Below are 13,121 nucleotides of genomic sequence, written 5' to 3'. Positions count from 1 at the left end.
TAATACATAACAGTCAATCTGTCTATAATGTCTGTTTTTCATCTGTCCTTTAACTGATGTCATGAAGTAAATCCCATCATCCTATATCAGGTTCTGCTTGTGCATCACTTGTTTAATTGGCTCAGTCTACAATCTCATTGCACCAAATGCTTCTTGATCTCTTGATTATAATTTTGACTGCTTTGCAAAAGAACATGACACCCAGGGTGACACAGGGATTACTGATTCTATATTTAGTCTTTATGTACATGAATATTGACGGGACATGTGACTCTGTACATGTGACACACACAGCGATACAGTGATAATAACGCAGATCTGCGGCACAGGACACATTTACAAGATGGGCTCGAGAGCAAACACTGGCTGAGATATGCAAGGGAATGTCCAAACTTTGACAAATCCCTCACAAAACTGGAATCTTCTCGTAACAGTTATTATTGTCATCATTGGGGGGAGGGGAGACAATCAAAGAGAGGGTAGAAATAGTAGAAAATAATTTAAATTCCTCCTTAAACACATAGGAAATATGCAGCGAGAAATCTATACAAAGCCATCATCTCCAGCCTTGGTGGCTTAAACTTAAAACTGAAGATGGAGACAAATATGAGACAAAAACAAATGTCATGCACCAACATAGAAACATATGTGATGAGAGGATCCTCTTTAAAGTTCTGTGTCCACAGTGGCAACACAAGCTCAAGACGACAAGCACTGGTAACGAAGCACCTCACGCTGTGGGCCAACCAGACGCGCCATGATGAAATGTAAACATAAATATACAGGTTGATATATCTCTCTACAAACAGTTCAGTTGCTGCCACTGCAGCAGGCCCATCAGCTGTGTGAGTAGTCAGTCTGTATACACTCCTTAGTAGAATATCACTTCGAGTTAAATAAACTTATTTAATATATATATTTATAATAGATTTATTCTTTGAAGAGTCATTTAGCAGTATTTCCTCGTTTTCACTAGTTTGCTCTGGTATTTCACTGAGTGGCCACTGTGTCCCACCACGTAAACGTCTAGCAGGTAGGTCTTTCCAGGCTCCAGACCTGTGACGGTCTCTGTCGTTACAGCTTTCTGCAGGTTTGGGCTGTGGAAATACTTGCACAGGACCTTTTCTGACTTCCTGCGGGTCTCTGGCCCGGCACACTGATTCTGTTCCCGGCGCCGCTGCTCTTCTCCAAAATTTTCGACCACCTCTTTGCGGTAAATACAGAACTTGTTACGGTCCTGGGTGCCGAGCCAGGCCACAGTTACAGAGGAACAAGTACGCAGCTTGTCAAAGGCCTTGATGCGGGTGTCCTCGGGGAGCGATGGGAAAGGCTGCTTGCTGCTGGGACGGGTGGTAGCCAGCACCTTCAGGGTAGAGGCTCCTTTTCGGCTACCTCGCAAACGGATCAAGTATTTGGCTTTTGGCTTTCCTCGAAGCTGGAACTGCCGTACACCTTCCACGTTCTGGGAGAGCACCAGCTTCCCATCGCGCCTCACCTGCACCTGCACTGCATCGAGACAGGTATGGACGAACAGAGTGACCCTTTGATGGGAAGAGACTGGAGCGAAGCGAAGAAACTTGCTGCCCTTTCTCTTTATGAAAACATCTGATACTTTGCCGTCCTTCAGTTCCACTGTCTTCTGACGAGCTTCCTCTTTTGTTCTGGCAAAAGTTCCGACATAAGCTGTGCTGGTGTTGGTAGCAGAATTCACAGCAAACACATCAAAATAGTATTGAGTGTCTGGCTTCAGGTCGGAAATGGTGAAAATGTTTTTATTGCCAATGCAAACCTTCTGAATGTCTGCCACTTTTGGCTTGCTAGTGTAGACCCTGGAGATCTTGTTACTTGTGAGGCCTCGATCTTTGCTAAAACCCTTATCAGAGGGAACAAAGCCAAAGTGCACAAAGTCAAAGGGGCTGAAATCCCTGCCGGGTTTGGGAGCCAGCATGAAGGCATCATCAATGTTCATTTTGGCCTCAGCTGCACACATGCTCTTAAAATTGTGCTCTTTGTTAATCACGACACAGTACTGAACAGGTTGTCCCATCAGGAATCCTGTTGGGGTTGGTTTCCAAGCCAATGTAATGGTGGTACGGCCCAGCGCTGTGACGTCCACTCGGGGGTCGTAAGGCAGCTCTGGGTAGGGTTGGTCTGACTCTGGAGTGGTAGTGGCATACACCTTAAAGTTGCTGTCCTTCTCAGTGGACAGCAGCTCCAGTTGATAGAGACCAGAGGGCGTGCTGGTGGCGATATAAGACTCCACATCGTTGCCCTTGTAGGTGAAGAGCTCCGTGCCTTCATCTACTGTCACCTGCTGCTTCTGCTGGTCCAGAGGCTCAGGCTCTCCTGTCAAAGAAGAAAAAGAACAAATGCAAACATTGATGCCATTAGTTGTTTGCTCTTTGGGGATTTGTTTGACATTTGGCATCTGTTCTCTGTCATAAAATTTTATAGGCCTGCGATCAATAATATCCCCAAAGCTCCTGAGTTGCTACATCTGTTACCTCAATGTGACCTACTAGATTTTGCCATCCCTTGGAAGTCCTACAATGTATATCTTGTTTGCTAGTCGGAACAAATATTTTCACAGTTCCAACATGGCAAGTACCTCGTCTTTAATGAAAATAAATTGTCCACCATAACTAGCATTTTTTAATGCTGTGTGTGAACTCATAGTGGTGCTCTGCAAGCTTTCAGGATGATTAGCCTCCTCACACAGGAGCCATGTTTTTAATCTAAACATCCCAAAGATCACAGGCCAGCATTCACTGGGCCTTTCCAGGGAAGCTGCACTACAAAGATGTGCTTTGTAGCTTCTATGCGAGAGACACAGTTGGAGCTCTTACACTGGACCAAGGAGCCATAATATTATGTTTGCCGACCAGAGTGTGTGCTCTGTGGTGCGCTAAAAATTAATCCTCTAAAATCTAATCCCAGCAGAGACATTCAAGAAAAAGCAGTTAAACAGCCTAAGGAAGTCAGATTCTGTCATGCTTTAACAGTGCAACTACCATGTTTGAGTGTTTGATGTGACAAGGGCAAAAACACAAACACATACAAGCTGATTATGTTTTGATACATGTGCTCACATTATGCATCTACACATTGCACCACAGATTAAGTCGTCCAGTCTGATCTCCTGTGCTGAAAAGACATCCTCCAGATAGAGAATGTTTTTAATTTGACCAAAGCAGCTTCAAGAAGTGTAAACTAAGTAAAGGGGTGCAACACCTTTGATTTAGGAGGTTGAGTCAAGTCACGTCCTTCTCTGAAATTATAGACATCAGCTTGGGCAAAGTCAGACCTCATAAGTGTTCAGACTAGACTCTATGACTGTGTCTTAATTAAAAACCACCAAACACAAGCCTAACATCATGGCGTAGGTTAATTGTCTGCGCTGGGACGGCCATATTCCTACATAACGTGTAATTAACCTCTTCCACTCCTTCACTAGTGCTTGATGTCAATTATACCTGATGCCTCCCCACTGGCCTCTTCTGGCAGCTCCTGCAAAGTGAGTTTCCATTCCAGAGGAGCATCACAAGGTGTCACAGTCACAGATAGGGGAGTGTTGTCTTCTTCCACCACAAAGTAGTACCTGGATGAAAATAACAGACCTGGATAAGCACCTCAGTTTGACATTAGAAAAAGAGCATAATCTTAATGAATATCACACTCACTATATGAGATTACTTTCATACAGATATCTCTCTCGCCCTCTCTGTGCTGAGAGCTTCATCTAATATTTAGTAGTTGCATCATAGTGGATCGTATTACAGATAACGTTTCCTATCTATTTAACAGTAAGTAGTCTCATGTTTTCCTCTGTGATTGTGGCGAGTAAGTTAGCAGCTCGAGTTAAAATTGAATGCTACTATTGAAACACCTCAAGCATTGCGTCATCCATTCATTCATGGTCTCACCTTTTGGGCGTATCCCTGAAAATGTATCCGCTGATCTCAGCGCCGTCCGGGATGACAGAGGAGTCGTGGAATAGTGACTTATCCCTGATCTGCATCTGAAAGAGCCCCTCATCTCTGGTTGGGAGTTTCTGGGCCACAGCTCCGAGTGCAATCAGTCCCAACAATGCCAGTAGTACAACGCTCCACCTGTTACACTGCCTCATTCTGAAAGATAGACAGAAGAACCGCATTACTTTACTCATTCAAATAAGATAAAAACCAAATCTTCAAAACCTGTGGTTAGTGTTTTTTAAAAACGATCTTGCTAAAACCAAAATATAATATTCCTCACACGCCATAGCCTTCCATACGCAGAAAGAAAGTTTAACAACAGCCTGTTTAGGTGTAGATTAGTTTTTATTCTGTGACTGATATCAAATAAAAACTTAGACTAAATCCACTCTGTAAATGAAAATGTAGTGGTTTCATTTACCATCACTCCTGTGTGATAGAGTGACCTTGGACAAGATATATAACCTCAGATTACTTCCTGTAATAGACCAGCACATTTCATGGCAACGTACAGTGTGTGAGTGTGTGTGTGTGTGTGTGTGTGTGTGTGTGTGTGTGTGTGTGTGTGTGTGTGTGTGTGTGTGTGTGTGTGTGTGTGTGTGTGTGTGTGTGTGTGTGTGTGTTTGCATAATATTATGTTGCACTGTAGTAGGTTCCCTCATGACCCTACTATGTCATGTTCACACAACAAGGCCTTGACATTGCCACACCCATCACGCCAATACGTAACATGAGGGGATTTCAAAAGAGATGAGTAACAAAGTGATTACCAGTTACTCCTACTAACCAGTTACTTGGAAGATTAAATAACTGTTGACTTTTCAAATAAATATTTGATTTGACATTCAACATCTCTTACACTATTTGCTCACAGTCTTTAGATCGAGGTCCATTCCTGAAGAGGGAAAACTTGTGATTCTTACACTATTTAAATATTCGAGCTATGAGTGGTTTTATACCCCCCAAAACAAACAATATCTCAATGCTACTACAACCTGCATCCATTTGCCTAAAATAGCATTAAATGTATGGGTATGGATAGCATTGACTGGATGTATGGTTAGCCAGTGCCACATGTTTACTCTTAGTACACTGTTTTATAAAATTAACCTTCAAAACGAGCTTAAATAATGCAGTATTTGTAATATTTTTTTAAAAAAATTTTAAAAATTAGCTAAACTCTAAAAGAAAGATGAGAATGAGCCTAGCAAGTTGTTCTTTTATAGTTACTGGAAACTGATCAATCTCATTTCACTGTTTTTTGTTTACAGACATAAAAATGCTATTATCATCTCCATTTGATCAATAAGATTTACAAAGAGTATCTAACGTATCAATTATAATCCTTTAAAAGGAGGAAGAGTATTCTGCTGTTGCCTTAGGGCTTAATGTGCTAAGCTAAGCTAATTGTTAACAGATTGTCCATCGAAACTCAATAAAAGCTCATCCTGTTCACAGTCTTCTGTGGTTGTTGATTCATAGACTAAAGGGAGTATAGGCTATAACCTGGATGGGTCTCATACAAATTACAGGGAATTTGTCTAGGAAGTGACTTTGCTGTACTATCTAAAATGTTTATCTTTATCATTGAAATTTAAAAAATGAACAAAAAAAACAATGTACTTTTAACATGTACATATTGTTTTTATCTTCATTGATTTCAGTCTTGTTTACCAAGAAGCACAGCTACTGTCTTTCTTCTGAGGACTAACAAAAGGAGGGATTAGGTTTTACCAGAAATGTGTTGGCTGTGTGACTCTGCACGTATCTGCTTAATTTCACACAACACCTGAATCACCAAAACCCTTGTTTGTCTTGAATAAAAGTTTGGCCGTACAGTTTGCATATGAAGTCATGGCTCAGGACGAGGTGCAGCTCACCCTGTCTGAGAGCCTCTCACGTATCCCCTGCCTATTGATTTTGCCCCATTGATTGCAGCTGATGGGAACAGCAAATCCCTGGTGATTTAATCAGTATAATGATGGCAGATTAGCCAGATACTTTACTGCCATTTACTGCAAGCGAGATGGTGTCCTTTTAATGACCCCTCTCCCTCTCCCCTTTCTTCCCTCACACTCCCCTGTCTGTCTCTATCCCATGTTCTTGGTTCTTTAATAATCTCTATCACACTTGTGGAGGCACAGTTTGCCCTCATTTAGAAAGACAGATGAGCAAAGCCACATTACATGTACCTGGGCAGACCTCTATACCACAAACCTGGCCCCATTACTACATTACAGTGGTCTTAAAATACACAAAAAAAAAAAAAATCTCCTGACAGCTCCTGTCAGTGTCTGTGTCTCTGCCGTTGTTTGATCCCAGCCTCCTGTAAAGCCGCCAGACTTCTGAGAGCGAAAAATAAAAGCTGCCTAAGTGGTACTTTGAGGTTTGACTTGCAACAAGAACATAGATCCTTATCGCCTTGTGTCACTCAGAACAAAGACACGTCTATTAAAACTCGAGGGTGCACGGAGGTGGCATGTACGGAGTCGTATGGAGCTGCCTTTCATTCTGACATCGTCAACCATCAGCAAGGCAGACACAGCGAGGGCCCGCGCACACGCTCCATCTCTGCCCACCAAATCTCACACTGACTTGTAGCACTTATGTAGTCAGGGTTTTATGACCACCCCCATTAGCACATTTGATGTGTGCCTTCAATGTGCTCCTCAACATGTGCCACTGCTGATTTAAACCCCGTGAGCCTTCCTCCTCAACCACATACACCAAAGCACTCAGCCGTCCGTGGTCGTGTATGACATCTGAATATCAGAGCAGTTGTGATGGGGTCACTGTGGTCGCGAACAGGCCTGCGCTGGTACTGCATTTGCATGAGCCAAAATTCTCATGCCACAAGTTCGCCCTTTAACCAAAATAACACAGAGAAAGACCCATCTGGAACAAATAGAGTACCAATGTTTAATTAGAAATGGGAAGAATGTATAATAGCTATTCGAGGAACTGAACATTTCAAACCCAAATCCCACAATTGTGTCAACTTCATCCTGCAGTTTACTTTTATCTGTTTATTTGTTCTTAAAGGCTTTTGTTTCACTTTTAGTGGTGTCTTATGGAACTATTTATGAGGGAGCCTTTGCAAGCTGAAAAACCGAGGGCTGTGTAATAGAGACAAAGGGACGGATAGAGCATTTTACAATGGGCGGCGGTAGCTACAGCGCTGTGTTTGACACCCCACGATTGAAAAAATAAGTAAGAAGGTTCAACTTAGTTGGTAACTTAGTTTTCTCATTTTATGTCTTTGCCTGAAGGGTTCAAAAATGCCAGAAAGATTTTTAACTCAATTGTGGTGCCAGTGAAATAAACCTCCATGTGGAGCTGAAGGCACATTTCCACATTTTGTGGATATTAAAGATTATTATCATAAAAAAGAAAGGAAAAAAACTTGGAAAATGGAAAAGTAAGAAGGATTATAAAAAACGTAGAGGGGTTGAAAAGTGTGGATATTTAAGAGACTCGTAAAGCTTTCAAGGTGGAAACATTAAAAAAGGCGAATAAAAAGACGTTAAATGATAACATGTAATCGAGTTCCAGGGCTCACAATCAATCAGATGGAAAAGATTAAACTAATGAGGTTGAGATCTTTTTCATTTCCTGTATTAAGTTTAAACCGATTGGCAATGATTGGTGGCTTTATGCACGTGTCAAACTCAAGGCCTGGGGGCCAGATCCAGCCCTTTTGACCATCCAATTCCACAAAAAGTACAAAAAGATGGAAAAAGCATGAATTATTGTATAAATTACCAAATAATGCCGTTGTAGATATCTCACCTCTTCTAAAGACACAAATTTAATGAAACTCCACAATATTTGGAGGATCGCAATGTTCCCATGCTTTTTAATCACATGAATGCAGTCATTTCAAAACTCAAATTGTTTAAAGGACTCAATTTTCCTGAAATACTGTAGTTTCTCATAATTTCCCAAAATTAAATAAAAAATTTGTCACAAAATCAATGAAATTTAAAAGACAAAATCCTGCAGGGACTAATATCTGTCACGTATTGCTTGGACATTGTCTGTACCTTACATACTTTATGTATCATTTATATGTCGAAGTGTCAACTTGGGGAAATTATTGTTGAAATTTCTTGTTTTCCCGCTTAAAATCTGCAGCACACTTAAACTACTTTATATTTGGCCCCTGGACTAAAATTAGTTTGCAACCCCTGGCTTAATGGTTTGAAGTGGGACAAGTGTTGGTTTAAACCCTGGCAGTCCAGCCCTCTCTATGTACACTAATCTTTTTCTCCCCAGTGTTGGGGTCATTGGAGTTTCCAAATTGGCTTTAAGTGTGAGCGTCACTGTCTGTCCCCTGTGTTAAACTAGAGCCCACTCCATGCTGTACGCTGAGCCGTGTGAGAATCAGCACCTCTGTACTGTACTGTACTGTACTGTGTATTCATTTTTTAAACTGTTTGCACTTTACACCCTAAGATGCTACGGTCAATACAATTTTGGCCAAAAAGGTTTGTGTAGATAGAAGGGGTAGGAGTTAGCAACTGGCAAAAGGTGCAAGAAGAATTCATTTTTGTGGTTATTTAAGTCATTTTGTGATGTTAAAAGTGGTTGTGTGTTAAAGTTACCAACTGACTTTAAGTACAGTATATTACATAAACCAAGGGCTTTTGTTTTGAAAGGATAGAGTGAAAATTTAAGTTCTGTGTAAGCCCTTTCACTGCATGCACTGAAATCAAAGTGTAAAAATAGAAAAAAATAAAGCATTGATTCAATTGTTTAAGCTGAAAGTTACATTTTTATTTTATCTATTTATCACACAGGAAGTTGATAGTATAAATGCTTTTTGGAGGGAGGGGCCTCTACCTTTTTATTTTGTTAAATAACCCTTTAAAAATGAACTAAAACCTCAAACATTTTCCAAACATTGAAGTTCATAAACAAAGCCACATTAGAAAATAAATCACACTTTAATACTATTCTTTCTCATGTGATTAACTTCTCGCAACACTTCAAACTCAGGGTCATTAGAGGTCAAGTGTAAACAAAGAAAATCATTCTCACGACATATTAAGTTCTAGCAGACAAATACAATTTATACACAACATTCATCCTCTTGGTGTACAGTAAGCTGTGTTTGAGTGTATTTCTGTATTTCCAACAAGAACATGCTAATAATTACCAGGATTCCCAAGTAAGGGGGTGTTTCTGACCACAAGCCTGAATATTTCCTCCTCAACCTGTCATGCATGTGTGCACCTATGGGTGCCCCCAAACTACTTCCCCCCCCCCCCTTCTCTGCTCACTTTGTTAAACCAGCCTCTCCTGCTCGCTCCATTCCCTTTAGCTCCTTGTCAAGATGGATAGGCCTCCTCCTGCCTGCTGCCACATGGAGCTCATTAACAGAGGGGGGGGTGGGGGGGATAAAAGACACTTTAATTTCAACGCAAATAAAGAGACATTTCGGATTCTACCCAACAAGACGCCTGCGTGGCCCTGAAGCATTCGTTTGTGTATGTGTGTGTGTGTGTGTGTGTGTGTTTTCTTTAAGAAGTCAGATTTATGGTATGGACCTCGGTAGCGAACTCCATCACTTCTGTCACTTCAGGGCCAATGTAGGGATTGTAGTGCAAGGGGAGAGTATGGGGGGGGGGGGGGGGGGGGGGTGCTGCATGCCAAGCATGGGACCCCACAAACCTGGACCTGTTCTATAAGCAGGCCAAACCAAATCAGCTCTGGTGCTTTTGGACAGCTAAACAGCTCATTAATGAATTGGTGGAGACTGTGGTAAGAGTCTCAGTCCAAGAATGGAGGTTTTTATCTAGTGTGTGTGTGTGTGTGTGTGTGTGTGTGTGTGTGTGTGTGTGTTAAAATCATTTCTCAGGATCTGTCTGCTCGCCATCCACAACATCACTCACAGTTTGGGTTTCAGAGCTCGCCACATCATCCGAACCACGAAGGTTGGCACATTGCATCATGGAAAAGAGAGCCCAGTTTTCTCCTCACCCTCCCATCCTCATTCCCATCCCTCCCTCCTTTGTGTAGTCCATCCCTGAAGCTTGCAGTTCAGGCTGGAATGCCTCTATGAGGAGGTCGCAGGGCTGCTTTCTGCTTTTTTTTTTTAAATAAAAGAAACACCCATTCAGATAGTGAGGGTGGGGGAGTGGCTGTGGCTCTGACTGATGTGCTGGCATTGTGGGACTGAGGGTGATTATGGATTACAAGAGAAAGTGTCCCCCTCATGGGAAAGTCACCCACCCACTGCCCATCATCCAGTATAGGGCATGGACTGCACACCAGTCGTGGGAAATAAGTCAGTGATGATCCTCACGGTTCCTGCAGCAGATCAGGTTGTTTCTGAGGTTTCCATCTGAGCTTGGGGGGGGCATTGGAAAAAAGTTTGGAAAAGGGGCTCAGGGGATTTGTGATTTTGATATTGTAAAAAATAAAATAAAATAAAAAAAAAAAAAAAAACATATTTATATATTTTATTTATTTATTTTAAAAAAAAATATGTTGGTTTTTAATCTTCCATACTATATTAGTGAGAAAATGTCAGACTGTACACACACACACACACACAGCGCGCGCACACACGAGTGCTGTCACCGCGCAGGACGCACACGACTGCAAAAACACAGGCGGAATTCTTTCAGCCGGAGAGTTTTCATATGCAAATCACGGTTTAGTTACGGTATGAGACGCAGACCTTCCCATTTTAAGACTTTTTCTCTGTTTTGTTCATTTTCATTCTCCGGAGAAGGAGAAGGAGAAGGAGAAGGCACACACAGAGAGAGAGATAGAGAAGGGAGGCCGTAGTGGCCCCGCTCCTAAATCCAAATCCCCGAATCTGGTATTTTTTTCATTAAACAACGACTGAGAGGCTTCAACTTAAACTAGGAACTAAACTCCAAATGGTTATTTCACTCAAAGCCATGACCAGTCAGTAACACACGCTCTCTGGAGATGTTCGTAAAAGCGCTCCGGTGCGTCATGGCAGTACAGGTGCGTACAGGGACCGTGGAAGGATGGCAGAGGAACATGTTTGGAGAAAAGTGGAAACTTGGGAGTAAACACGAGAATAGAAATAGAAATAGATCGGCTTTATTTGGGTGCTGCACTGCTGTGTCACCCCAGGGAGCATGGGAACATTCAGGAGCCACAAAAGCAAGAGAGAGAAAAAAGGACTTTGGTAAAGTTCACAGCTCATCTGCACTCAATCCAAACCCCAAAATAAGCTTAAAATCACAAAAGCATGCGAGGTGGGATTTGATTGAAATATGTTTGAAAACTTTTGCCTTCCCGGAGTAGTAAACCACAAACCCTCTTCTTCTTCTTTCTCCTTCTCTCTCTCTTTCTGTTTCTGGCAGAGGTTTCAAAGGCTCTACTTTACCAAAGGACTCAGAGTCCATGTGTAGCTTTTATGCACATAAAATCTACCGTCAAAAAACTTAAAGAAATATGAAGACTTGAAAGAGTTCTTGTGATCCTAGTGTCTTTGAAGCTTTAGATCAGACAGAGAAGAGGAGGAAACAGGAAGATCTGCACATGCGGTTTCTTACCTTCCAAGATGTGGAGTTATCTATGAGATGATGACTCTGTTCCCCAGTTATTTCTTCTGAAAGTGCTTTGAAAGAAAGAAGAAAAAAAGAAGATACAAACACAGTAGATCTCTTCAGTAGATGGTAGTTCCTTCAGGTTTTAACGTCTAACGTCGCTGCCTTTTATCAATCCGATCAGGCGGCCGTTCTGGTGCGTCTTTGCAGTTTTCCAGCGGATTTAACTGGTCTCTGGTGAGCTGGAGTGTGTGTTAGTGTGTGTGTGTGTGTGTGTGTGTTAGTGTGTGTGTGTGTGTGTGTGTGTGTGTGTGTGTGTGTGTGTGTGTGTGTGTGTGTGTGTGTGTGTGTGTGTGTGTGTGTGTGTGTGTGTGTGGGTATCCCGAGTAGTGCTGGCAGTGCGTCCCTCCCCTGCTGAGCTGCTGCTATTGAAACCTCCTCTGGATTGGAGGTGAAGCGGGTGCGAACTTCTTCTTCTTCTTCTTCTTCTTCTTCTTTTTCTTCTTCTTCTTCTTCTTCTTTTTCTTTTTCTTTTTCTTCTTTTTCTTTTTCTTTTTCTTTCTGCTCCTCTTGCCTTTTCGTTTTGCGCTCGGACGCAGAACCAGCCCACTGTGTGTGTGTGTGTGTGTGTGTGTCAGGAGAAAAAAAAAAAAAAAAAAAACACCAAAACAATTAGACCAGCCTCGGCTCTTTTCGGATGAGATCAAAGCCTGGTGATTAAATGCACATTATAATTATTATGGCAGCTGTCACATTTCAGCAGAGCATAAATCTACCCCCCCCCCCCCCCCCTCCTGTACTTTATGATTTCCTCGCATGTTTACTGTGATGTTCTGTGTAAATTAAATGTTTTCTCATGGCCTGATACCTGCTGCCTGCATATGAATGCTATCATAACAAGGCGTGTGCGTCCTCAGGAATTTGTCACACACACGCACACACGCGGGTCTCACCTAAATGAAGTGCAACGATCAGCTGCGGGGAAATCCCCAGACAGGCATTTAATAAAGTGATGCTGACTGTTGTCTAAAGCATCGGTTCTCAACCTTGGGGTCAGGACCCCATTTGGGGTCGCGAGACCCAGTCTGAGAAGGGGATTGCCAGATTCTTTTAAGAAACTAAAGAACATATTTTTTAAATAATTTTAGCCTATTTGGGCTTATGTTTACCCTATTTCTGGAGCTGCACCAAACTTGCCATATTTTAACCTATTTTCATCACTTTTTCTTGCCACATTTTTTGCTCATTTTAGTGGCTTTTTGCTCCATTAATCCCAGTTCTGCCACTTCTACATGAAATTTCAATGCCTTTTCTATCATTTTTTTCCACTTTCAAGATATTTCCAGCACTTATAAACCCTTTCCACCACTTTTCTCACATAATGTCACATATGTTGACCCATTATTGCCACTTTTAACCTATTTTCACCATATTTCATGCTTCTTTTGTTTTTTTTTTGTTTTTTTTTGACAATTTACCCGCATTTACAACTGCCCATTATTTGCCAGTTTAATCTCATTGTTCTTACTTTATTCTGCCACCTTTAAGCCAATATTGACACTTTGAACCCCTTTTCACTACTTTTTGGTCACTCTAATTTGCAAATTTTAACCAA

The 13,121-nt window shown here is 41.8% G+C and overlaps 1 protein-coding gene across 1 annotated transcript; it reads right to left on the bottom strand.

Annotated features, from left to right (window-relative positions):
• Positions 1 to 218: 218 nt before the first annotated feature.
• Positions 219 to 12,120, bottom strand: ndnf (neuron-derived neurotrophic factor). Its single transcript, XM_028445316.1, has 4 exons — positions 11,513 to 12,120; positions 3,924 to 4,127; positions 3,474 to 3,598; positions 219 to 2,346 (listed from the first exon to the last, which is right to left on the bottom strand). The coding sequence occupies exons 2-4, from the start codon at positions 4,124 to 4,126 to the stop codon at positions 950 to 952; spliced, it is 1,725 nt and encodes a 574-aa protein (XP_028301117.1). The 5' UTR covers position 4,127; positions 11,513 to 12,120; the 3' UTR covers positions 219 to 949.
• Positions 12,121 to 13,121: the final 1,001 nt, after the last annotated feature.

The sequence above is a fragment of the Gouania willdenowi genome, chromosome 4, assembly GCF_900634775.1.
Source record: "Gouania willdenowi chromosome 4, fGouWil2.1, whole genome shotgun sequence".
Classification (NCBI taxonomy): domain Eukaryota; kingdom Metazoa; phylum Chordata; class Actinopteri; order Blenniiformes; family Gobiesocidae; genus Gouania; species Gouania willdenowi.
This window is presented reverse-complemented; position numbering and strand designations above follow the sequence as displayed.

Bases quoted from the DNA above. Each gene is read 5' to 3' on its own strand.
- ndnf (XM_028445316.1), bottom strand. From the start codon at position 4,126: ATGAGGCAGTGTAACAGGTGGAGCGTTGTACTACTGGCATTGTTGGGA. The intron at 3,599-3,923 runs GTGAGACCATGA...ATTTTCATCCAG, and splicing joins TTCAGGGATACGCCCAAAAG to GTACTACTTTGTGGTGGAAG. The intron at 2,347-3,473 runs GTATAATTGACA...CTTCTTTGACAG, and splicing joins GGCCAGTGGGGAGGCATCAG to GAGAGCCTGAGCCTCTGGAC.